This window comes from Myotis nattereri (genome assembly GCF_964212035.1).
Source record: "Myotis nattereri genome assembly, chromosome: 3".
NCBI lineage: Eukaryota > Metazoa > Chordata > Mammalia > Chiroptera > Vespertilionidae > Myotis > Myotis nattereri.
This window is the reverse complement of record NC_138077.1, coordinates 140,385,122-140,413,049: the sequence shown is the minus strand read 5'-3', so window position 1 is coordinate 140,413,049 and position 27,928 is coordinate 140,385,122. Positions and strand designations below refer to the sequence as shown.

The following is a 27,928-nucleotide window of genomic DNA, read 5'->3' as shown; positions in this document are numbered from 1 at the left end:
GTACTCCAGACACAAAAAGTATTCCTGATATACTAAAATGTCACACATAAATTCTCTGCTGAGTTAGCTAACAAAGAGACATACCTATTCAGCATATTGGTTTTCTAAACTTGGTTTCAAAAAAAGTCAAAACTCATTAGTAATATGAAGTTAGACATCTTTCTCTATCATATTATTCTAAACTAAAATAAATAAATAAATGGCCCCTGCATGCTGACTAATAACTTGAAATACACACTGTACTGAGGAAGGAGTGTGTGTGTGTGTGTGTGAGAGTGTGTGTGTGTGTGTGTGTAAAGAAGGAATGGCCCTGAGTGGTGGTTGGGACTGGAAGCTCCAGCTGAATAATCTTAATTAGGAAATACTGACCTTAGATGTCTGTTACAGTAAGTTGTTTTGGAAAGAATCCTCAGGCAAAAAGATCACAGATTTTGTTATGCTTTCCACTGTAAACAAGTTTTTGCTTTCCCCCTGATAAAAACACTGTGGTTTCTACAAGCAACACTGATGGAGCCAAAGTGCATGAATGCTTTTTGCCCTCAAAACAAATCTTCTGAATTCTACTTCAAGTTGTGTAGTTGAGAATTAAAGTTATACACAGTGAGAGGAAATTCTATCATGCAGTCAAGAAGAGAATGTGAAATAACCCCCTAAGTATAAAATCAAAGAACAGAAGTTAGTTACTTAGTGACTAGAGTCTGTATTTCTGGAACTCTGTGAAAAACAGCTTTGCTTCACAACAGAAAACATAGTAGAAAAAAAACAAACACATTTATTTTCTAAAGGAATACAGAATGCACTAAAAACCACACCCATGGTTTCTATTCCTGTCTCATGCTAATGACAGCACTCTAGCCATAGTTTCTCTTCTAAAAGCCAGACTCAAATTTTCAACTGACTGCTGAAACTTTCCCATAGGCATCTCAAACACAAGTCCAGAATCCAACTACTCACCCTTGCCTTGCCATCAGTCTCTTCTAACTCCCTGTCTATAAGAAGAGGGCCACAATATCCCAGCCTAAACTGGGCATAATTCCTCCCAGTTTCCTTCACATTTCTGCATTTGATCAATTTCAAAGGCGTGGCAAACTTTTTCTATGAAGGGCTAGATAGTAAATATTTTTCCAGGGTGGGCTTTCCGACAAAGTTATTATGTATTTATATAATGAGAGAAAACAAATTTCCACAACCTTTTTCTTGACAAAATTTAAAATATAATAATAACAAGAGTACTATTGTTTCTGTAATATAAGTTTATTAATGAGAATAATATTTTACTTAACTTGGGTTCAAAGTTAATGTTCCCTATCATCAATATTAGTTACAAATGTTCCTCTGTTAATACTGAAATGTAATGAGATTTTACTTATTTCATCTTTGAAATGTCTTTTCACACAGATGGGTAATGGCAAATACTGATGGCGGCACGTGAGTATGTGATCTTAACTGAGCGGTTGTCACTGGGAAAGGTCCACAGAACTCTTTCCTGATATTTGCCTTTTAGCACCCCATCACGGTGCAGATAACCACTGCCTAGGAAGGTTAGGTAGAAGTTCGTCACTGTACACGTGGACTCTGAAGTATGAAAATTTCCTTTGCTCTGGCATTGAGGTTTAAAAGGTGCTGCTAGAATTGGTTTGAGCTCAAAAAAATGTATCTGCTTCCAATCTGGTGAGGATGAAGAGCTTGCTTCTTGGTGTAAGCTTTGACAGCACAAGAAGTGCAGAGAGTAAGCTGACATTACTTGTGATGCAAACATTAGTTGCTATCGAAATGACTTTACGGCAACATGCGTTTTACAAATAAATTCCATTTCATCTTTTCATTTTAGGTTAACTTTATTAAGAAATATTACCAAATCTTTAGCAAAACCTAACTTCCAAAGCCATTAGTGTCCAGTTACAGGAACTGAAATTGGTTCTTCTCATTCAGGAAGATTTTAATTGTAAACCCTGACAAAAAAAAAAAAATCACAGTAAAATTCTGATACTGCTAAATCACCAGCTGCTGTGTAATAAGGCAAGTCAAGAAACTTAGCTTCAGTTTCTGACAAAAATTCATGAAACTGACAATGGCTAAGTCTGTGAGGAAAAAAATTAAGTTCACCAATGACACCACTGGTTCAATAAAATATTACAAATTTAAATTTTTTCCTCAAAGTATCAGCTGATGAATAATATAATGAATAACTATACAATTTAAACATCCTACATTTTCCCAATTTTAAATTTGCCTAAGACTTTTTCCAGTTTTACACATATTTTTATCATCATCAATTGTAACATATCTTAGCAGATTCCACTTCAGCTGGTATTGAATGCCACACAGGCTATTCAGAGAGGCTAATTCTTTTGTCACTTCCTACTCATCATTAATTACTTTAATAAACAACAATTGAGCATTATTGGAAACATCTGCTGACTAATAAAAAAACAAAGAAAACCACTTGAAATAATTGTTGTTTTATTTTTTTAACTAGCTACTAATGTTGCTTTCCATGTCCCCAACCCTTTGAGCAACTGATTTTACCTAATGTCTAATAAAGAAGTTTCCTTTGACTGGACACAACTTTTTTTTAGCAGGTACAATCCAACCATGGTTTAATTAAAACACTACTGATAAGTGGCTTTTCTCGCCTGGCTAACAGAATTGCCAATCAGAAACTCAATTTAGTTGCAGCCTTATTTTCATTTTTCACTTTTGTAAAGACATTCTTCTTTGAACAAATATTCCATTTAAACTGTCTAATTTTCCTGTGAATTGGGAATACTGTGATGAATTCTTAGTCTAAAATGTCAAGGCATTTTGTATTATTTCAGCACAGTTAGGCATGTCAATGCATAGTAAACAGAATGCTTTGCCATATAATTTGATAACAAAATAATCCACACTCCACTCTGCCTTAAACATGACATGTTCAAAATATCCTTTGTCTTCTTTTGTTTTGTAATGATGGGTAATAAAAAGTAAAGTAAAATAAAAACAGCAATCCACATCCACTCAAAACACTGTTGAGTTAGTTATCACTACAAGTTTAATGTGTTGGACAGCAATGCGATCATTGCAATCGCCTGTTCCAGGGCTCCAAGATCACCCACATATTTGCTGACTCACTAGGATTTGCAGTAGTCAGGAGACCGCTGTGCTCCTAGATACCTTTCATACACAGTCGGCAAGAAACAGGACGTAACCAGTAACCAGGGGAAGACCTGAGGCACCATTCACAGGCTTCCTAGGTTTTTCCCTCCCCGCAGGGGCCATACAGACCACAATCCTTTCTGCAGCAGTGGAGAGCAGTAACACATAGGTAGTGTTTTGGACTAGGACAGTCTGCTTGAGACTCAGACTGCAGAGCTGTTATTCTGGGCTGGTCACAGAGGCACAAGGACTAGTCACAACTATCAAAACTGCAGACTTTCAGAAGGAAAAAATACAATTGTTAATGACCCCTGGCAGACAAAACATTCTTATGAACACAAGTAAAATTCTAAAGCCAGGTTTACAGATGCCAGAAGAGGGTCAACCCAATCTCATTACCCCAACCCCAACCAGGCCATTCTAAAGAGGGACTCCTATGTTAACTCATTCTTGCTCGGTGCCACATATACTCTCTGTCACAACTGTTCAACTCCACCCCTGTAGCATGAAATGCAGTCACAGACAATATGAAAAATTGTGAAACTTTATTTATGACATTGATATCTGAATTTCATGTAATTTTTATGTGTCACAAAATATTATTCTCCTTTGGTTATTTTCCCCAGCTGTTTAAAAATGCAGAAACCATTCTTGGATCACAGCTATACCAATAAAGTAGTGGCCAGATTGGCCTGCAGGCTGCAGTTTCCTAATTCCCAAACTAACCAACCACCTCGTTCTTAATCCCAATTACTCTTGCCTCTCTTCTTTCAGTGTCTCTCCCTGAGTTTGTACTATCATATTTCTTCTCTAAATTATTACAGTTTACTCCCAAATGCTTCTTTATTCATCATTGTACCTTTAGTATACTTAGCATATCATAGCTGGCACACAGTATACAGTCCAGACATTTTTTACTGAATGATTATAGTGCAATTCCCAAACCTTACGGTAATTCAGCCCAACTGGTTTATCAATAAGGAGTTATTTTCCAAATAAGTGGTCACTATATAATGGCATGGTGTAGGTCTATACAAAGATTTAACAGGATACAAGACACATAAATAGAGTGGAAACTAATGGAAAATAAAATCCTGGAAAATTTTTCCACAAATGGTCTAAATATGACATTTCATTTTTTCCTGAACAAGACTAAAAAACTGAAGTTCATTCACCTTCTTCTAGCACTCAATTGCCTTTGAGGTAGAAGAGATACATTTTTTTCTTCTAAGTGCTTCCACTCTATGTTCTTGAGCCCATATGCACCAGAAATGTATTCTACCAAATAGCCTTGGTTCTCCTTAAGTTACTCTTTTTCCAGTAGCTATTTCTCCTGAATATAAAATTATCTCCTATCTCCCTTATGAGAATATTTCAGGAAGTAATTTTTTTCATTTCCTGTTTGTTTATTATATAGGCTGTTTAGGATATCATGTATAGATTATCAATATGCTTTATCAGGGGAGAAACCAAGATGGCGGCATAGATAAACACCGGGAAATAGTCGCCTCCCACAACAATTGAAAATTAGCCCAAAGGACGGAGCAAACATCGTCCAAAACAACAGGAAGGCTGGCTGAGTGTAATTTCTACAACTAGAAGAAAAGAAAAGCACGCTGAGAGCCAGAGGAGCTGCAGAGGCTGAGTGCAGAGGTACGCGGCGGCTCGTGCGCGCGGAAAGGGGGTGGCACCTGAGGACGCGGCTGTCTTTTTGAATCACAAGCTCCCAACTGCTCTGATCTCCGGTTCTGGGAAGTCTCTGGGGACCCAGGACTCATACGGGCAGAGGCTGCTCTCTCAGGCGGCAGCGAGCGAACTTGGGGGCAGATTTCCCTCGGAGGTGCTTGCAGTCATTGCCGGGACACTGAGACGCGCGACTCCGGGCGCGGAGAATCAGCCATAGCTTCTTTCCCCGCCCTTTTGACTCCCTGAGACCCCGCCCCACCCGGGCTGCGGCAGAGGCTTTTGCATGTGAATGCCCCAGAACTTTGCAACCTGATAATTACCTAACTGCAGCCAGGCCAGCCAGACCCGGAACTTCCAAGAGAAGGCCCAAGGCCCCGCAGCGGCTTGCATTGCTTCACAGCTGAGCCTCTTCATAGTTCCTGCTGTGTGGCCTCAGGCAGGGGCTGAATTAGCACCTCCTTAGATCCAGGAGCCACTGTACCCAGTGGTCAGAGGGGGTCCATTCTCCCACTTCAGACACAGCTGCTTCCCACAGCCAATTGGCCTGGAGGTCAATTCCTCCCAGTGATCCTACAACAAGCGAGGCACCAAGAGTGCACCAAGAGTGTCCACCCCAGGTAACTGGGGAGGCTGAGCCACTGGGCCCTACAGGACACCTGGCGCGCAGGCCACTCTATCAACACAGGGAAGCAGCCAAAATGCGGAGACAAAGAAACAGGTCACAATTGGCAGAAACGGAGGAGGCCAGACGACTGGATATAGAGTTCAAGGCCACGTTTATAAGGTTTGTCAAGAATTTTATGGAAACCGCCGATAAATTTAATGAATCCCTCAAGGAGTATGCTGAGACCATGGAGGTCATGAAAAAGGACCAATTAGAAATTATGCATACACTGACTGAAATAAAGAATACTTTACAGAGCTCCAACAGCAGACAAGAGGATCCCAAGAATCAAGTCAAAGATTTGAAATGCAAAGAAACAAAAAATACCCAACCGAAAAAGAAAAAAGAAAAGAGATTCAAAAAATATGAAGATAGTGTAAGGAACCTCTGGGACAACTTCAAGCGTACCAACATCAGAATTATAGGGGTACCAGAAGGAGAGAGAGGGCAAGATATTGAAAACCTTTTTGAAGAAATAATGACAGAAAACTTCCCCCACCTGGTGAAAGAAATGGACTTACAAGTCCAGGAAGCGCAGAGAACCCCAAACAAAAGGAATCCAAAGAGGACCACACCAAGACACATCATAATTAAAATGCCAAGAGCAAAAGAGAAAGAGAGAATCTTAAAAGCAGCAAGAGAAAGACAGTCAGTTACCTACAAGGGAGTACCCATCCAACTGTCAGCTGATTTCTCAACAGAAACCATGCAGGCCAGAAGAGAGTGGCAAGAAATATTCAAAGAGATGAATAGCAAGAACCTGCAACCAAGATTACTTTATCCAGCAAAGCTATCATTCAGAATGGAAGGTCAGATAAAGAGCTTCACGGATAAGAAAAAGCTAAAGGAGTTCATCACCACCAAACCAGCATTATATGAAATGCTGAAAGGTATTCTTTAAGAAGAGGAAGAAGAAAAAGGAACTCTTACCATTTGCCACAGCATCGATGGAACTGGAGAGCGGATAAATACCACAAGATCTCACTTATTTGTGGAATATAATGAACAACATAAACTGATGAACAAGGACTGATCCAGAGACGGAGAGGCTTTGATTGGACTGTCGGGCCTTGGAGGGAAGGTAGGGGAGGGTGGGGGCAAGGGGGAAAGATCAACCAAAGGACTTATATGCAAGCATATAGGCCTAACCAATGGACACGGACAACGGGGGGGTGAGGGGGTGAGCGGGGAGAGGGGTGGGTAGAGGGTACACATATGTAATATCTTAATCAATAAAAAATATTAAAAAAAAAATATGCTTTATCAGTATTTTAGAAGGTGAATAGAATGACCTGCTAAAGAAAAATAACTCATTCATACTTTTTAAGAGTTAACAGCAAGTACTGCAGTGGAAAAGAAACATATCTCTAAAGAAAATATTATTTTACTAAGTATATTGTGTAAGAGCACACTTAAAATCCATAACACATTTAAGAATAAAACCACAAAATTGGCTAAAGTAATCTATCATTTTCATCACTCCATGGAGAGAGAAAAAGAGGAGAAAGAGGAGGAAAGAGAGAAAGAAGTTTACAGCTTTTTTCTTAATACAGCAAATACAAAATATTTACCAACACTTCCTTATAAATCAAGGGGGTTACTATACTTGCTTTAAGAATATTTATGTATTATCTAGGCCAAAGTTTTTTAATAGAGATTCACAGGTAAGAAATCAGTGACTAAAATGTATTCATAGATGTAGGTATATTACATAATAAGATATTTATGAGGACAATGCGAGTAATTCCTTATTGATAAACCAGTTGGGCTGAATAACCTGTAATGTTAATTTTCTACATTGTATCTTCCATTGTCAAGCATTTAAGAGCACTATATGGATTATAAATGATATCTGTGCAGAGTCAGTTAATGTGTGAAACTAGGTGATTCAGAATAAAGAATGATAGATATGTTAACCATAAGTGTGTATCACATCCCAATAACTGCCATAGGAGGCCTGGATTAAAAAAGAGGAGGAGGAGGAGGAGGAGCAGGAGGAGCAGGAGGAGGAGAGAGGAGGAGGAGGAGGAGGAGGAGGAGGAGGAGGAGGAGGAGGAGGAGGAGGAGAGAGAAGGGGAGAGGAGAGAAGAGAAAAGCAAATAAGATGTTCTCTGGAAGCCTGTTAGCAAAATGGCTAACAGTTTAATCTTGTATTATTACTTAGTAATTATTATATTTTCCATATGAACAACTGTAAACCTACTTTTGCTACCCTGTGTGTGTTATGGGGTGTTTGCCAAGCAGCTATTGCTGCCATTAAAAAAGGAAAAAATCAAATGATGGAAGAAGCTTTCTTAGTAATAGCCAAAAACTGGAATCAACACTGTTTGTCACTAGACAAAAGGACAAACAAATCATGACACAGGCATGCAGTAGAATACTACTCAGCAAATTAAAGGAATTAGCTTTTGGTACATGCAAAAGCACAGATGAAAATCAAAATAAAAATGCAAATCCAAGGAATCCCAACAAAACAATTACAAATTGCATTATATCATCAATGTAAAATGACAGAAAATGCACACAAATCTATAGGGAAAGAAAGCAGATCAGTGGTTAACTGAGGCAAGAGGGTCTGAGAGTGGGAAAGGGAGGAATTTCACAGGTATACAAAGAAATTTTGAGGGTGACATATATGTTCATCATATTCAGTGCAGTGATGTTTTCATATATATGATGAAACACTTCTCAAATGCTCCTGCCTGGCTTCTTTCATTCTTTTAATGCTTAATAGGAAATTAACCATGTTTTAAGTATGTCATTCTTTTTTCTTCCCTTTCACCCTAAAATTTTTTCTATTTTCATCCACCATTCTAGCATCTTCCTTAGAATATAAAGGAAAGAAAAGTCAGAAGGGAGAAGAAAGGTAAGAAAGGTAGGAGAAAGTATAAATATATGTGTGTGTGTGTGTGAATATATATATATACATGTATATATATATATATATATATACACACACACACACACACACACACACACACACATACATATCCTATCTAATAATAGACACACATGGTAATTAACCAAACCTCTGACATGCTTCCCATTGGCTAATCAGGGTGATATGCAAATTAACTGCCAACCAAGATGGCGGCCGGCAGCCAGGCAGCCGAAGCAAAAAGGAGGCTTGCTTGCTCCAGTAATGGAAGAAGCCAAGGTTCCCCGCCTACCGCCGCCCAGCTCAGAGATGCACTCTAAGCAACTATGTTGCAATTATAGAAGCTAAATAATCCCCAGAAACCTGCTTTTAGCCAGCCGGGCCTCAGAGCTGGAGTTGCAACAGTGTTTCAATTATAGAAGCTAAACAAAGCCCAGATACCTGCTTTCAGAAGCCGAGGTCTCAGAGCTAGAGCCGAGCCTCAGAGCTAAAGCCAGCTCTCAGCTCCAGTGACAGCCATAGAAGGTAAATAAATCCCAGAATTAAAAAAAAAAGAAAAGAGCTCTCTGACACTTGGCTTGCCATTGTGTCGGTGAGTGTGGTGGACGGGGAGCTCGAGCTAGCTTGAATAAAGACTCTTTGAAAAAGAAAAAAAAGAAAAAAAGGAGAGGTTGGGAGCTTTAGTCACCCCCAGCCTGAAAACAGCCCTCAGCCCCTCACCCAGGCTGGCCAAGCACCCCAGTGGGGACCCCCACCCTGAATGGTGTGTGACCAGCTGCAAACAGCCATCATCCCCTCACCCAGGCTGGCCAGGCACCCCAGTGGGGACCCCCACCCTGATCCAGAACACCCTTCAGGGCAAACCAGCCAGCCCCACCCATGCACCAGGCCTCTATCCTATATAGTAAAAGGGTAATATGCCTCCCAGCACCGGGAACAGCGGAGCCGAGAGGCCTCCCGGCACCGGGATCAGCATGAACGGGGGCAGTGCCCAAACCCCCTGATCGCCCTGCGGCTCTGTGTGTGACAGGGGGTGGGGCCACAACCTCCCTATCCGCCCTGCTCTGTTCGTGACAGGGGAAGGCGCCCCAACCTCCTGATCAGCCCTGCTCTGTGCCTGATATGGGGGAGCTCCCCAACCTCTGATCGGCCTGCAGCTCTGTGTGTGACAGGGTGCGGTGCCCCAACCCCCCCCTCCCTCGGGCCCTGCTCTGTGTGTAACAGGGTAGAGCCATAACCTCCCCATAGGCCCTGCCCTGAGTGTGAGAGTGGTGGCGCCCCAACCCCCTGATCGGCCCTGCTCTGTGGGTGATAGAGGGTGGCGCCACAACCCCCACCCCTCCCACGGGCGCTGCTCTGTGTGTTATGGGGTAGAGCCATAACCTCCCCATTGGCTCTGCCCTGAGTGTGAGAGTGGTGGCATCCCAACCCCCTGATCGGCCCTGCTCTTTGGGTGATAGAAGGTGGTGCCCCAACCCCTGATCCACCCTACTCTGTGAGTGACAGGGGGCGGTGCTGCAACTCCCCTATGGGCCCTACTCTCTGAGTGACAGGGGGGAGCTCCTCAACCCCCTGATGGGCCCTGCTCTGTGCGTGACAGGGGGTGGCGCCGCAACCTCTCCATGGACCCTGCCTTGAGTGTGACAGGGGGCGGTGCCCCAACCCCCCAATCGGCCCTACCCTGAGCGTGACTGGGGGTGGCATCGCAACCTCCTGATCCGCCCTGCTCTGTGCATGACAGGGGCAGCGCCCCAACTCCCCAATCGGCCCTGCTCTGAGCCCGACCAGGGGCTGCACCTAGGGATTGGGCCTGCCCTCTGCCACCCGGGAGCAGGCCTAAGCCAGCAGGGCATTATCTCCCGAGGGGTCCCAGACTGCGAGAGCGCACAGGCTGGGCTGAGGGCCCCCCCCCCCGCCAAGTGCACAAATTTTTGTGCACCGGGCCTCTAGTATATATATATATGGTGGCCCAACAGCTCCAGCAGGGCTGAATGCTCCTACATACTGTAGGAATCCATGCTGTTGATTTCCCACCATTACATATTTTCATAGTCAGCCCTTGTGAAAGAGAAATTTGCAATTCTTCCAAATATATGGTTAAGATTATTAAATATTGAAAATGAGGACCTGATTACAACTGGCAGTATATGTATGGAAAGTTAAATTTAAACGAATCATTATGACAGTCAAAGTAACTATACACAGTTAGACTTCTGCAGTTTTTATAGGCACAAGTTCCAAAGCAATAATTATTTCTTTATGCAAAAAGTAGCAAGAAAAATTAGTGAGGTTGGTGTGCATGTGTGCATAAAGGTAAGGAGAGCACACAGGCATCAGCTTAATTATAAGCCAAAGCCTCTCTTCTGTGACTGTGGCACTTTTGTTCTAACCAGATGCCACCCTTGCCCATTCCCACATTCAGCACAACAGCACACGTCAGAAGTTGTCTTCTGATCAGCAAGTGGCAACTGGCAGCAATAGTGCAAAAGTCTTTAATAGGAAGTGACACCAGGTAATTAAAAGTTTTATTTAATAAATCATGCCACGACATAATCCTGCCATTTAACTATCTTATCATTTATCTCATATTACCTGGAGGTGACAATATTCCATTCACCACTGAGGATAATTTCAGTAATGTTTTATTTGCCCTCAGCAACTGTTCTAATGCTCGGTTCTCCAATTTATTGACCCAAACCCATTTCCCTCTACATCTGTCTAGACAACTTTGCTTCCTGCTTAAATGAGGTGTAAACCTTTTCTTCTAAACTTCAATCTCCTACCATGGTTCTCCACCTTAAAATTTCTTAACTTTTAAAGTAATTGGCACATCATGAAACCAATATTTTGGGGAGTGTACAGTGCTATGAATTCAGCACATGTATAGATATAAGGAACAATCAGACAATAAGAATAATGGATTCCATCACTCTGACAGTTTCACTTGTCATTCCTTTACAGGCACACTCTCCTCATCTCACCACTGGTAACCATTGAGCTCTTCTCCATCACTACATTCAAGTTTTCCCCTTTCTTGAATTTTATATAAATAAATCATACAGTATATAACCTTTTATTACCGGCTTCTTTCAGTCAGCACATGTTTTTGAGACTCATCTAAGATGACAAGAATATCAATTATTCATTCATTTTTATTGCTCAGTACTATCCCATAGAATTAATATAACAGTTTATTTATCCATTCACACCCCTGAAGGGCATATGAATTGTTTTCAGACTTGAACAATTAGGAAGGGAGCTATTATAAATATTTGTATACAGGTTTTTCTATGAACTTAAGTCTTCATTTCTCATACCCAGAAGTGGGGTTATTGGTCACGTGATAAGTTTATGTTTAACTTTTTAAGGAAACTACAAAACTGTTTTTACAACATGGTTGTATCATCTAGCATCCCCATCAATAATGTATAAGAGTTCTAGTTGTTCCATAACCCCGCCAATACCTGGTACTATCATTGTTTCTTAATTTCCGCTACTGATGGGCTGCAGTATCCCTAGTGGTAACAGCACAGAAAAACTTTATTGTACTTACCTGCCATTTGGAGCAGTGTCTATTCAAGTCTTTTGTCCATTTTTAATTGGGTTGTTTTCATGATGAGTTTTCAGAGTTCCCTATATATTCTAAATATAAATCCTATGCTTAGGTATGTACATATTTTCTCCAGTCTGTAGCTTGGATTTTGTTCTCTTAATAGTATCATTCACAGAGCAAAAGTTGTTCATTTTGATGAAATCCATCATTTGTCCTTTTATGGACTGTGCTTTGGGTAGCATGTCTGAGAACTCTGCCTAACCACAGGTCACAAAAACTTCTGTTTTCTTCTATAAATTTTATACTTTAAAATTCTGCATCTGGATCTTTGATTCTCTAGGGTTAATTTTCATGAATATGTGAGGTTTAGGTAAATGATTTTTCCCTTTTCAATATGGATATCCCATTGTTCCGGCACAATTTGATGAAAACACTCCTTATCTCTTGAATAGATTTGGTGCTTTTGTTAAAAATTAATTGGCCAATTTGTGCAGGTCTATTTCTGAACATGCTATTCTGTTTCCAATGACTTATGTGCCTATTTCTTTCTTCACCACTACCACACTGTCTTAATTACAGCTACTTTACAGTAAGTTTTAAAATAGGGTGGTGTGATCCTCTAATTTAATTCTTTTTCAAAACTATTTCTATAACTTTAGTTCCTCTGTCCTTCATATTACATTTAGAATCAGGTTGTCCATATCCACACAAAAAGATAACTGGAAATCATACTGAAATTAGTTTAAATCTATAGATGAGTTGGGGAAGAACTGATACTTTATTATGTTAAGTCTTCCAATTCATAAACATCATATATCGCTCTATTTTTTTTAGGTCTTCTTTGATATCTTATGTTTGCAGTTTACAACATACAGACACTATACATGATTTGTTAGAGTTAAACCTAAGAATTTATGCATAAGTAAATTTTCTTAGAGTTACTATGTAAAGTTTTTTTAAATTTCAGTTTCCTATCACACATTGCTAGTACATATAAATATGATTACTTTTGTGGTTTACATTGTATCCTTGATAATCATGTCATCTATGAGAAGGTATAGTTTTATTTCCAAATAACTGAGCCCTGACACATCCAATATGGACTTCTTTAGAAATAAGAATTCAGAAGGTTACAGTCTTAGATGCCATGCCTGGAAACAGGGCTGACTTCCAGGGTCAGCTATACTGGCAGAGTCAGTGATAACTGGACTCAATCTACTAGTTTCAGTCTCCTTCCGTTGCCCTTGGGTCTCATGCTGTCATGGTCCTCGTATGTCTCACATATAAACCCACCCAAGTAATGCCAGTTTGACAATCAAGTAGTAGATGCTTTACTTGAAAAAAACACAGGAATATGGAAGTTCTATTACATATTTATTGCTTATTTTTCTTTTTAGAAAATAAGCCACATTTACTGTAACTTTGTCAGCATAATTGAAACTTAGCAACAATCCTTAGTAAAAACAAAGTCTATGCAAAATAAGGAAATGTGGGGTAAAAAAACAACTGACATCAAAATGAAGTCAATCAATCAATGAGGATGCTCGTTAGAAAAGTAAGCTTTAGGGAGGTCTGATGAAGTAAATAAATCAGCCTTCCTCAACCAGTGTTCCAAAATAATTGAGTACTACAGGAAATTGTCTAAGTCAGTGGTTCTCAGCCTTCTGGCCCTTTAAATACAGTTCCTCATGTTGTGACCCAACCATAAAATTAATTTCGTTGCTACTTCATAACTGCAATGTTGCTACTGCTATGAATCGTAATGTAAATATCTGATATGCAAGATGGTCTTAGGCGACCCCTGTGAAAGGGTTGTTTGACCGTCAAAGGGGTCGCGACCCACAGGTTGAGAACCTCTTAGGCTCTAAGTGATTATTTTCTCAAGTCTTCCAAAAATGATACACAGCTATTTACCAACCTAAATACTGAGGAGAGAGTTATAGGGGGATAAACACTTATGGAAGACTTGACTTGGGGTGGTGAATACACGATACAATATACAGATGAGGTGTTATAGAATTGTACACCTGAAACCTATATAATTTTATCAACTAATGTCACCCCAATAAATTCAATAAAAATTTTAAATAAATACATACATACATATCTAGGAGATAAGTTAATTCATTATATATAATGAACTGCCTTAAAATATTCAGGTGTAATTCAGAGAACACAAACTGAGAAAGGCTGAAAATATAAGGTCAACACTCAGGAAACAGTAAGACAGACTTTAGAATGAAAACATACAACTAGCATTTACAAATTGAGTCATAAAAACTTTTTTTATTTATTGAGAAATTCCATACGCTAGTCACTATTAGGTGCTAAGGATATTAAAAACATAAGCCTACAGGAATAAAAGAAAGTATAGCATAGAACCAGAAATATGGATGGGAAAGGCAAATAATGTGGGAACAGAAGAAGAATACAGACAGATAAAAACCCGGAGTTCTTGTGAAGATTCTCACACGTCCAAAGAGAAGTCTTATGTCTCAAGGGCCTCTTTATCCGGTGTAATCCAATTCACTTAACAGGAAGACCATTTTACTGTTTTCCACTGTTTACTCACCAAACATTGGCCAAAGTAATACCATTTACTATTTCCTAGTGTTTTGACCTATATATACTTCAAAACAAGCTAACACAAAATATTATTCTTATGATGCCTTGCAGACCATAAAAGCTTAATCCTTCCACCAACCTCTAAAACCCTAAAGGTCAAGGTGTACCACCTGTCAGAACAGCCTCTTTCTGTCATGAATCACAAGTGAGCACACTACTTTGGGTGATTAGGCCCAGTAGGCCTCAGCCTCATCACCTATGAAAAGATCTTAAATCTCTAAAATCCTTTCCAGCTCTAACTATTTCTGTACATATAAATCTTTCAAAGGGGTTTTTAATTATCCAAAAATAGATCTGTGCTAAGAAGGTATCTGGACAATTGATATTTGGCCATAGAGCTACGAATAATATAGGGACACATTAAATAGTTTGCTAAGTGTATCCCTAATTAAGAGGGGTTTTTTCCTAACCCTTAGAAAAAAAGGCCCCAGTCCATTCTCATTAGTTGACCAAAGATCTTAGGCATTATAACCCATTAATAAAAAGTTCAAATCAAATTGCTGCCCATTCTACAAACTACCATTCTGCTCTACTATCCACCCAAACATTTGTCAAGAAATTATTACAAGTGACAATTCCATATATTTACAATAGATATACTTAAATTCAACTAGTTCTTTCTTACCTACCACACAAAAGAATGAAGCTTTTAATAAAACATTATATATATATATATATATATATATATATATATATATATATATATATGACTAATATGCAAAGTGTCCCCTCAGGAATTCGATCGCTCTCTATGACATGCGCTGACCACCAGGGGTTGGCACGGAATAAAGAAATGCCCCAGCTGTCAGCCAGAAGGTCCCGATCAGCCCTGATCACCAGCCAGGCCTAGGGACCATACCCGTGCAAGAATTTTGTGCACCAGGCCTCTAATAATTGCATAAGAGTGAAACATGTGGGTTCCAGGCTTTCTCCTTTCTTTCTTTCCTTTCTTTCTTTCTTTCTCTTTCATTCATTCACTCACACAAGCATTTAAATGGTTCAATAATTTGATTACCCAAAATGTCTATGTTGTTTAAGAAAGAATAAACATTCTATGTGGATAAAAAAATAAAGAGAACATAGTATAATTAATAATGATGATAATGACAGCAATCATGTATATACAGGGGTGGAAAAAGTAGGTTTACAGTTGTAAGTTCAAAAAACAGTTAATAAAGCTATTGTAATATCATAACCCACATGTCTTTTTCCATATGAACAACTGTAAACCTACTCTTGGCCACTCCTGTAGTAACTATTATTTGCCATGTTATTCGAAGCTATATATCGATATACTTTATCCTTATAACAACCCCATGAAACAGATGTTATTATAATTACCACTTTAGAGATGAGAAAACTTATACACAAAGAAACTTTCCCAAAGTTACACAGTAAGCACTGAAGCCAGGATTGAGATCCAAGCAGGTTAGCTCCAAAATTATGTTGTTAACACTAGGCCAAAAGGCCTCCCATATTCAAAATTTAGCAAAGTTTAACTAAATCCTACTAAGATGGTAGCTACATTTCTACTAAGATGGGAGTTTATCAATCTAAGTTTCCATAAAATGAGAATAATAATGAAGACTTTTTAGGGGAACAAAACATGTATCCTCCTAACTGTTAGCGTTATAAAGCAATGTTTGGGAAAGAATTTTGAGTTCACAGTCTAAGACCCATAAAAAGATTCTTGACATAATAATTCTATGTCTGCGAATTCATCCTATTGAAATATATTCGAAAATCTATGCTTTATAATATGTAGTACATGTTAGACATGACAAGGTTAACTGCAGTTAAAACCATCAGAACAGAAAGAAAATAAAAAGGCAGAGGTAAATTTATAAAGTAGTGTATTCTAAAAAGAATGAATAATCTAGTCCAGATCATAAAAGTTGCTTTTTGGCTGTTGTCAATATATCTCAATTCAGAAAAAAGCTCTTCCACGCTCAACTCTTCAAAAGAAAAGAAAACTCTTAATCATTCTCTATCAGACAGAGGAGAACACAGCACACTGGGGGTACTGAAGACCAACGTTTTCTAGCAAAGTATTCGGATGATAATGGCACCTCATGAAAAGACAGGAGGCACAGAAGATGAAGGAATGTGCAGTAAACAAAGCAATAATTTAGAGAAGATAAAAAGACTGTAAGATAGGATAAATAAGAAAATACAGAATATTCTTTTTAAAAAACAATCCCTTCTTTTATAATTTTTACTGAAAGTTTTTGGGTGATATTGGTTAATGAAATTACATAAATTTCAAGTGTACAATTTTATAATACATCATCTGTATATTGTATTATGTGTTCACCACCCTTAAGTCTCTTTCCATAACCATTTATCCTCCCCTTTACCCTCTTCTACCTCCCCCATGCCCCTTTCACTCTGGCAATCACCATACTGTTGTCTGTGTCTATGAGTTTGTTTTTGTTTTTGCCTAATCCTTTCACCCAGCTTTCGAACCCCTTCCCTTCTGACAGCTGTCAGTCTGTTCTCTGTATCCATTAGTCAGTCTCCAGTTTGTTAGTCTATATTGGTCATTAGATTCCACATAAAAGTGAAATAATACGGTACTTGGCTTTCTCTGACTGGCTTATTTCACTTAGTATAATACTCTCAGGGTCTATCCATGCTATCATCAAGGTTAAGATTTTTTTCTTTTGTAAAGCCAAACAGTATTCCATTGTGTATATAGATGAACCACAGCTTTTTTTCCAAATAAAGTATTTGGACAATAAAGCCATAAGAAAATTAACCATTTGATATATAACTATAAAATCAAAATATGTAAGTGCAAGTCAACTCAGTTACACAGAAAACTCACATTATGCCAACTACCATGCAGCCACTCTTGGACATCATTACACACATCACAAAGTCTGCTTTCAGCAGCAGCAGACCTTAGTCCCCACTCTCTCTTCATAGGCATCTGACATCCCTTTTTTGAAAATGTGTTCAATGTGTCAACATCAGTGCTGCGATGGTCACCCTGTCTTCATTGCTTTGCTTCTTGTTTTGAATGTAATTGAGAATTAAGGTAGGAAAACAGAGAAAAGACAAAAAAGCCAATAGTAGAAATAAGAATGAAGCTAGAGCCCTAGCTGGTGTGGCTCAGTTGGTTGGGCAATGTCACATGCACTGAAAGGTTGCTGGTTCAATTCCCAGTCAGGGAACATGCCCGGGTTGCAGGCTCAATCCCTGGTAGGGGGTGTGCAGGAGGCAGCCAATCGATGTTTCTCTGTCACACCGATGTTTCTCTCTCCCTCTACCTTCCTCTCTCTGTAAAAATCAATTTAAAAATCTTAAAAGAAAAAGAAAGAATGAAGCCACAATGGCAAAAAAGGGGTCTTAACAATTTCATTCTTTGGAAATGAAATCAGAGGTGTTTCATTAAATAGAGTAAGTGTGGAATCAACATTCAGAGGAGTCATGGGTTGCCTGAATTCCAGAATATTAACAATATGTGACAATGATGACTGAATTTTCAACAGTAATCAGTTACCAAGAGGATCACACTAGCTAACATGGTATATATGTTGTACATACCCATGTGCAGCCATTATATTTTATACAAGCCCTATTTTATTCATTCTTTATATTTGGGGTCATTTCTAAGTACAAAACTTTCAGTCTCACACATATAAAAAGAACTGACATTAATTATATCCGATGAAGACTAAAACTGAATTATTTACCAATTAACTAAACTACACTAGACTGTGAGACTCTCAAGGGCAATGATAAAATAGGTAAGCCCTGTTTCTTATATTGCACTTAGCAGGGTACCTGATACATAGAGTCATTCTGCAAATGTTCGTTGAATCAATGAGTGAATGAGTACAAAGAATAAACAAATGACTATGTGAACAAACCACTGAATAAAGTAGACCACCTATCTTGATAGGGTATATATCTTCCAGTCACAAGGGGCTAAATATATAAATCTATCCTAACATAGCTTGTTCCCATAAATTTGTAGAGATGTGGGGAACGGGTGGCTGATGTGGGGGAGAGAAAACAGAAATGAGGGAGGTAGGGAGAACAGACTAGAAATCCCACTTCAGAAATCTCAAGAGCAGTACTCAAACAATCCATAAAAGGTACTTTACAAGATAGATTTTCCTAAACCCATAATGTCTCTCACAATTAACACTTATTTTAAGGATAACCTAAAAATAACCACAGAAATATACATTGCAAATCACAAAGTTACATACATTGTTTAAAAACACATACAAGAATTTTAAATAATGACCTTGACTTAAACCCAGTTTCCTTAGTGGATTTACAGAAAAACAGACATTCTTCAGAGACTACATCATCAGAGTAAAGTAAATGAGGTCTTAACTACATGCACTATTGCCTTTTTAAAAAGCCAAACAAAACACTCTGCTTTGTCAGGGTTAGAAAAAATAAAACAAATGTTGCTACCATGCTGAGATGTAGTAAAATCAGGGCAAAGTGGTTTCAGAAATAAATATGAGATATATATTATTTTTGTACTGAAAAAACTGAGCAGCCTTTATCCACAATCACATGTGTATCCAATTATACTTCATTAAAGTGGGGCTACACAATTTGGGGATTTTTCTCCCCCCCTTACAGATGGGGCTGGAAAATAAGTTTTCTTGAAGCAACAGGAAAACTGACAGATGGTAACTCTTTGGACACATATAGCCTCCCTTCCATCCTCTCTCTGTGTCCTCCAAGTGCAACTCATCTTTATGCACCCTAACTCAGCTCCTGGATTAAAAAAAAGAAAAAAAACAGAAGGGTACAATGGTCATCTATCTCTAAATCTCTAATTAGGAGTCCCATCCTTCAAACATCATAATAGGAAAATTCAAATGCCATTCAACTGGATAAAGTTAATGCATCTCAAGAGGCATGTAATATAGTACAAGTATACAGTAGAAATTTTATAGTCTCTTTGTAAAATTTGGGGCCCACAGCATCTTTCTCAGGTTTAGTAGGCTGTCTTCTACACTAGTCTCAAACTTCAGCTCTAACTGGCTTTCTTTTCAACTAACTAAATAACTACAATTCCAATGCAAGGATAGCAAACTGGGCTAAAAGCCACTTGTGTTTTATAGGAGGAAGAACTAGTCAGAAACTGTGATTCAATTCATGACTCTGCCACTCACTGCTCCCTGGTCTTAAGCAAACTGCAATCTAATTAAGCCTAAGGTTTGTCTTTTGCATAGCTGTAATAGTAATAAACTTAATAGTAATAATATTGCCCTGGCTGATGTGGCTCAGTTGATCGGGTGTCGTCCTATGCACCGAAAAATTACCAGTTTGATTCCTGGTCAGGGCACATGCCCAGGTTGCAGGCTGATTCCAGGTAAGGGGAGTGCAGGAGGCAGCTGATTAATGTTTTGCCACCACATAGATGTTTCTCTCTTTCAAAAAAAATCAATTTTAAAAAAATAGTAATTATATTGAACAGGTAGTCTGAGCCAGGCTTTATCCTGATTACTTTTAACAGATGACCTCTTTTAACTCTCACAACACTAATATTATCCCCATTTATAGGTGAGAACATTGAGACCTACAGAGAGGTTGAATAACTTATACAATGACTCACAGCAAATGATGAAATGATGAGGCTCAGTTTGAACTCAAGCAATCTCAAGCTACCTCATTCTAAGCTTCCTCCTACCATACCATTCCATTATTCACATAACATGACTCACACTGACCCATACTCATCCTTCCCTGTGTAAGAGAAGGCCTTTCACAATTCAATACCACTATTCATGGAAGGGTGGAGTTCTCCCATACTTAAATTGCCTTTGAACCCATCTATGAGATAAACTTTTAGACATGGCCTAAATACCTACTTTCGATGAGAGTCCATCCTAACTCATCCAAACAAGCCACCGTGGTCCTAAGATAACTATGTTTACTCGTGTACTATTGTGCTTACAATGTTACAATTCAATTGCTTTGTGCTTCTTTCTCTCTCTACCCTGTGGGATTCTCAATGGCAGACACCAAATGAATGCATCTTTCTATCCTCTGCACTTAACAAATGTTCAACCACATTTGTTGAATAAATCAATGTCCAGATATTGATTAGTTTTTGCTTAAATTTTGTAAAGGGCAAACCTAAAGGTCTTGTACACATTAAATAAAACAATAAACTTTATAAACTGTAAGAGCACCTATTACTATTTATAATTAATGTATATCCTTATCATATAATCTATGAACTGACTCGAGGAAAGTGTTAACCATCCTATTCAATTAACTTTAATCTAAGGTTTCTCTAATTGTGTGCTTAAGTATGAGTATTGAAATTTTTGCTTTTTAATCCAAATTCAAAGTTATTCTGCCTTCTCTAAACAAAATTATTTTGTTTATCAGAAAAGTGGTAAGACACACTTTTTTTGTTAGCACAATGATATATCCTATAGCTTCCCAGAATTTGAAATGATTTTTTCAAACCAGCCATTTCTTTATATATAATTACTAAGAAAGTTATTTATTCATTTCAAAGTTTATATAAAATAATGATTACATAAAGAAGAATTTACAAGATTTAAGATTAAATCCTCTCCTAATACTACCTAAAATTTTTAACTGGGCCACTTACTTAAAGGCACTTAGTAAACCAGCATTGGAAAGTTCTGCAACTTAATAGTAATTACTTCACAGGTATGAGCCAATAGTGCCATCCACTGTTCTTATGAATGATCTTTCCCAAATAGTTTTATAGTGCATTAAAAATAAGATTACTTTAAAATTTCATTTTATAATACTTAAGTAAAAATAAGGTATTTGGGGATTTCATTGAAGACATCAAAAAAGCTGAAAATTTCAAAATAACTAGTTTTTGGATAAAAGTAAAAATGTAACAAGTTCAAAACTGCCACAAATACTTCATTTTCACACATTTAATTGTTTGAGATAAGTATGACTTCAGTCATAGTCCACATTAACATATTCTTTTTTCTATAAAATAATCATCTATAGCAAAAGAGAAGTAATTAGAATTATATTCCTGCTCAGCCAGAACATTTTTTCTGCATTTAAATAACACTGCTGTCACTGAAATACTAAAATATTTATGGAGTAAATACTGTGAGCAAGGAACTGTACCAAAAGTTATGGGAGAGACTAAGATTAATTTTAAGTTTGTTTTTCATTCACTTAAAACTGAACAAGTCAAGATTGACAAGCTGATGATAAATGTAAAGTCTAGTACCAACAACTTTATTGACTAAATAGAACAAAGGATGAAAGGAAAGGAAAGGGTCTTGGAGAATTTCGTAGACTATAGAGTATAACAACATCAAAATTCTAAGCAAAACACTTATAAAAGTGCCCATAATGTGTTAGCCTCCACACACTGTAGGCAGCATGTGTCCATGTTAGAAAAAAAGGTCCTAAGGGATGATCTAATACATTCTGTCACACAGCTAGAAAATAACAGTGTCTGTGACTCCAAACCCAAGCACAGAGTCCTCTCCCATGTACCAGGGACTCTAGTACCTTCTGTAGAATAGGCTGGGGCCACACTCCAGGCCCATGACTAAGAGACAAGGTTCCTGGCCTCCACAAGCTTATAGAACAAGAATAATAACAAAAGGACTCTACTCAACTTAGCGATGTGTCAAAGGAACAGTTATAACCTCTAGATTCAAGTGTCACATGCGCCATGTTAGGACGTCTATAATTGACTTTTGAAAAGAATTTAAGATAGAAACCATGATATAGAATGTGTGAGGTGTTTGTTTTTTTCAACCCTCACCTGAGGACATGCTTAGAGAGAGGAAGGGCAGGGGTGGTGGGGGGCGAAGGGAAGGGAAGAGAGAGAGAGAGAGAGAGAGAGAGAGGGAGAGAGAGAGAGAGAGAGAGAGAGACATTGATATGAGAGAGAAACACTGATGGGTTGCCTCCTGTATGCACCCCGACTAGGGATCCAAACTGCAACCTAGGTATGGGCCCAAACAGGGACTCGAACCCACAACCTTTTGGTGTACGGGACAATGCTCCAACCAACTGAGCCATCCAGCCAGGGCACATAAGTTATTTTAAGCTGTAACAGTAAGAACAGTCTCTCTTTGCTAGTTTTTTAATCAGAAATTCTACCTTCCAAAAATTACTGGCTAAGCTTTAGCTATCTTTCTTTTATCTTTAGTCAAAAGCAGAGGCTTTGCAAATTAATATAATAAATGACAATAATAAGTTCTCATTTGTGAAAGTAGTACTTAACTACTAACCACAAGTGAGTAAATACTAACATAAACGACAGTAGAAATGGAATCTCATTAGTGAAATCAGTGGCAGTAAAGGTAAGCAAATTGGCTAAAATATTTTCCAAAATAAGGTAAAGAACCTTGCAACAGCACACTGGCCAAGACCAGTGCTTCTCAAACTATCTATAGTGATGGAAGGATTTTTATTTGCAACCAATAATTTTTTGGGATAAAATACAATGAAATAACTTACAAGACACTGCAGTAATGTAAAACTGCCTTAAGAGTTTCTAAAATATTTGCTCTCAATTTTTATACTTGTCACAGACCAGCCATCAGTAGTTAATACCTGCACTAGTCCACAGACCACAGGTTGGGTCACACTGGCTTGAACCATGGATACAGAGGCAGAGAAGCATTGAACAGACTCAAATTACAGCAGAAAGGCTGGGGAGTGTTTGGGTGGCGGGGGGGGGGGGGGGGGGGGTGCGGGGAAGGTGGGTAAGAGATCAACGAAGGACTTGTATGCATGCATATAAGCATAACCAATGGACACAAGACACTGGGGAGGTAGGGTGAGGGCATGTGCCCGGCGGGTAGGGGAGGCCTGGGGAAGGTCGATGGGGGAAAAAAAAAGGCATATGTACTACTATTTGTAATACTTTAAACAATAAAATTAAATTAAAAAAAAATAATATTATTGTGGCTTAGTCCCTCCCCTCCCCTCACTCTAAGCCTTGTGTAGAGGATTTTGGTTGCCTAAAGCTGACAGTTTTGTATCATCTGGTTAAAGTGAACCTTTCATGCAAGGTTTGATTTAACCACCTACACAAGAGAGAATTAGGACTTCACTAAGCTTACAAGCACAGCTGGACGGTGCCACCTTGTTTAATAAATTCTTATTGCAGATTTTGGACTGGGACTTGCTTTCATTATAATCTGACAGCTGGGCTATAGGGAAGCAACTAATTCTCATTGGTAGCTATTATTCTCTATTAAAAAAAAAAAAAAAAAAACACCTAAGAGCAATGCATGGCAAAATTGGCTTAGGTTAATTTGCAAAGTAATATTAAGCCATAATTTTAAAATAAGTGAATGACTATAAAGTGTGCTGAATTACTTTTGGAAGATGTTTTATCTGGAGATAGTGCCTGTTAGCAAGAGGTGTCATGATGTCTAACAGCTGTCTGTGGGGATGGACTGGGGCTGGAGAAGCTATTCTCAGGAGGAGCAGATTCAGCACAGGACCATGGCTTATATAATCATGATGTGTGAACAACAGTATAGCATGAGCTGAAAAAATATGAGTATCTTTTTCTTGACACCATGCAAAGATATTAAGGACTCAAGAGTCATTACTGAATATAGTAGTATAGAGCCATGCCAAAGAGATTATAATATAAAACATCCCACATTTTATCTACCCAAAGTGTTAAAAAAATTCACTTTAGTATAAGGATGGTCCCACATATATTCAAACTTCGAGCAGGATCTCTTTGGATCCTTATTTCAATCTTTTTAAGAGCACTTTTAGTTAAATACCTTTAAAGTTGTTTTTATCGAACATACTTTTCTAAAAAGCTGTAATTTAAGAGTAACATAAAAGATAGCATTTGAGGCTTCTACTTCCCACTGTGTGCTGGTAATGGCAGAAGAGGTTTCCACTGTGGTGCTGCCACTGCAGCGTCTAGAGGCACAGTGAGGGACATCTGTGCCTCAAAGCCCTGAAATTCAGAGGGCAGAGGGGTCACCGCCTGGAAAGGGTGCCACGCTCAGACCCAGCTGCACTGCCCTGGATATGGAATAAGTGAGCTCCGAATCTCCTCACACAGGAGCTGCAACTGACCCTGAGTTCACAGTCGCCTGTTTTGGATTATTCCAGTCAATGTTAGTTACTTATTGATTCGGGAAATGTTTATCTCTGTATATATCATAATATCTAACACAATGTCTGGTAATATGGTAAGCACATAATAATTATATTTTCACATGCATTATGATTATATATAGTTAATAACTATTTCATATTTAATCATTAGAACCAGAAAGATAACAAAAAGCTATTAGTAATAATTATATTCCTCTAAAAACACTGATGTAAAATAAATTTGCATTCTTCTTTGTTCATTTGTTCATTCATTCATTCATTCAAATATTTAGAAAGCACCTATGTATCTAGCACTAGAATAGGGACTGATAAATTCTGGACATTACAGAAAGAAAGTGAAAACAAATAAGTTAGTTTGTTTTCCAAGAGCTAATAAGATATTATTAGGGGGCCGGGGTAAATGTAAAAATGATAGTACGCCTTAGGTACATAATCTCAAAGAAAATTAGATTCCCCTTAAAGGTCCCCCAAAACCATTATTTTATGTCTGACAGATAGAAAATAACAAGACAAGATAAATTTTAAAAGAAAAAGTATTGATAAAGTATTACAGTGTTAAACACTATTTTCTAAAATTTGTTTAGCCCAGGGGAGGATTACCCTTCAAACTGGACATAATATGATAGTAGCACCTAAAAAATGACATAACTTATATCAGAACTGCTAAGCAGCACTCAACTCTTGGTTTGGAAGTACAAAAAACTGTCAAGGTATTGTCAAAAATGATGACCTTAATAGTGATAGAGAAGGCATAATAAAGCACAGATTTTCTTTATGGCTCAATATCTGATTTTTTTACTGTGTGTCCCCTACATTACCTTCTGTCTCCACACTCCAGTCTCAGTACCAGAAAAAATTAGCAATTACATACATGGGACACCCTGATAAAAGTGAGCTTTTTTCAGCCTCAGCTCACCTCTTTTGTGTATGTGTTGCCTCCCTGCTGTCCTGACCACAGCACTTGGTTGGTACTTCTCTATGTAAATAACCACACGTACTCACTGAGAGAGAAACATGGATCCGGTGCCTCCTGTCCATGCCCCAACCGGGGACTGGGGACCAAACCCGCAACCTTTTGGTGTCCAGGAGGATGCTCCAACCAACGAGCCACCTGGTTAGGGCACAAAGCCCCATGTTCTAAATCATTCCGAAAACTTGATGCTATTCTTGCTTTCCATTCCCACAACCACCACTCAGGCTCTCACTCCCTCCTGGCTGGGGCACTAAGGGCGTCCTAAGTGCTCTCTATGTATCCAGCAATCTCCCAGCCCCAATCTCCATTACAACCTTGCCCCCAGAATACCCTCCCTAAAGCCTGGCTATGATTATTCTCACCTCTGCGCCAGACTTCAGGGGCTCTCCTTTTCTTTATCACTCAACTAAGTGTAATTAGATTCTTCAAACAAAAGGTAATTTATCATTCTTTTCCTTACACACTCTGAAAACTCCAGACAAACTGAACAAAATTATCTACTTCATAAACAATTATATGGTCCACTCCTATGCCTTTGCTGATTCTTTTCCCGACCGACAATTTTCTTTCATACTACCCTAACCCTTGGAGCCTCACAGGCTAAAAGAGATTAAGGTTGCAAATCAACTGACATTAAAATAGGGAGAGTATCCTGTATTATTCAGGGGTCCCCAATGAATCACAATATAATCACTTAAAAGTGGGAGAGTCAGAATCAGAGGGAATGTGACTATGGAAGATACAAAGAAATACAATGCGCTGGCTTTGAAGATGGACGGAGGAGACCCTAAGCAAAAACTGTGCATGGCCTTTAGACGCTGAACAAAGCAAGTAAACGGATTTCTCCCCGAGAACCTTGGCTTTAGCAGAGTAAGACGTGTGTTAGACTTCTGACCTCCAGAACTCTAAGAGTAACATATTTCAAATATGTATTTCAGATAGTTAATAATCAAAGCATGCTCAGTACCTTGGGTAATATTTACTATAACCCTACAGACAAAACAGTCCACAATGATGAGCATGTTAACCATTCTCCACAATAAAATGCTCTTTAAAAAGATTTTAACCTAGGGCATAGCTGTAAAATGAAATCCATGTTTATTACCAAAAACGAGAAGTTAGAATAATATTAATCAAAGGTATAAAACCTTGCTGCAAATGTAAGTGTAACTTTCATGCAGGGAGCATTTTAGAGGGCACTGTAATCACGTGTTTCACAGCTTTTTCATTTTCCTTTCTCATGAAAATGTACAACTACTTTTCTATATCGCATGTTCAAGAAAAAAATCACACCTGAATTCATGAAATATACTGAATATTTTATGAGGAAGTTGGAGAGCAGCTTACCCAGTATTGATGGAAATGATTTCTATCAGTGGATTCTTTCTAATCTTCGGCAAATCCAACGGTGCTCCCCCCAACCGTTTCCCATTATCCTTCTTCTGACCCAGCAGTCTCACAGAGTGACCTTCAAATAAAGCCCACAGACCTGCATTAGCATGAGTCACACAATTTCACTTTAATTTACTGCTCGCAACAAATGTGTTAATATTTTCATTTAACTTTTTCTTTTGTGAGAAAAAAAAAAAAAAGAAAGAAAACCTAGAGATGTGATCATTGAACCTAAGAAATACTGCCAAAGGGAAAAACAGCTGTGCTCATGTCCTACAGTGGAAAGTGCTTTGCTTATAATATTGGCACATTTTACTGCACAGATGAGAGAAACAGATATATCTTCAGAATGTCTTTCCACAGGTATGAATGCTCACTAGCATAGACCAAATACTTATATGAAGCAGGAAGGGTTCACATTTGAACATTAGGCTTGCTGGCCAAGTTTGCACTGTGTGGGGGTAGGAAGTGGGGAGAGAAAGCAAATGCAGATTATCTGGTCAAAGCAATTAGCAAATCAAAGAAGTAAAGAATAAACAAACTGATTTTTTTTAAAAAACCACTTTAGAACTGAGTTTTTTAAAACAAATGTTTTTTAACATTTTTTAAAAAACAATACAAAAGAAAATTAGACCATTTCTAAAACCATTAAAATTTCAATAATTTTGAACTTTGAATTAATTATAAGTTGTAGAAAAGAGGAAATAGTACAAAAAATTCCGTCCCCTCAGATTCCCTAATTATTTTGTGTTTGCATTGTCATTTGCTCATTATATACATACATATTATTTTTATAAGATACATCCTATAAAATTTAACCATTGTAAATAAACAATTCAGTTATCTATAATAATAAAAGCATAATATGCTAATTAGACCTGACAGCCTAACAGCCTTCCAGACATCATTCCAGACGTCCTTCCG

General features: G+C 38.3%; 1 protein-coding gene across 3 annotated transcripts in view; it reads right to left on the bottom strand.

Moving 5' to 3' along the window:
- The window catches only part of CDKAL1 (CDKAL1 threonylcarbamoyladenosine tRNA methylthiotransferase), a gene marked incomplete at its 5' end in the record, with an annotated part of 671,369 nt that overhangs the window by 405,204 nt on the left and 238,237 nt on the right, over positions 1-27,928 (bottom strand). For all 3 annotated transcript variants that reach the window (XM_081086812.1, XM_081086813.1, XM_081086811.1), the window contains one exon: positions 26,960-27,080. In XM_081086812.1, the coding sequence (XP_080942938.1) occupies positions 26,960-27,080 (121 nt within the window). The remainder of the gene's footprint in view (positions 1-26,959; positions 27,081-27,928) is intronic.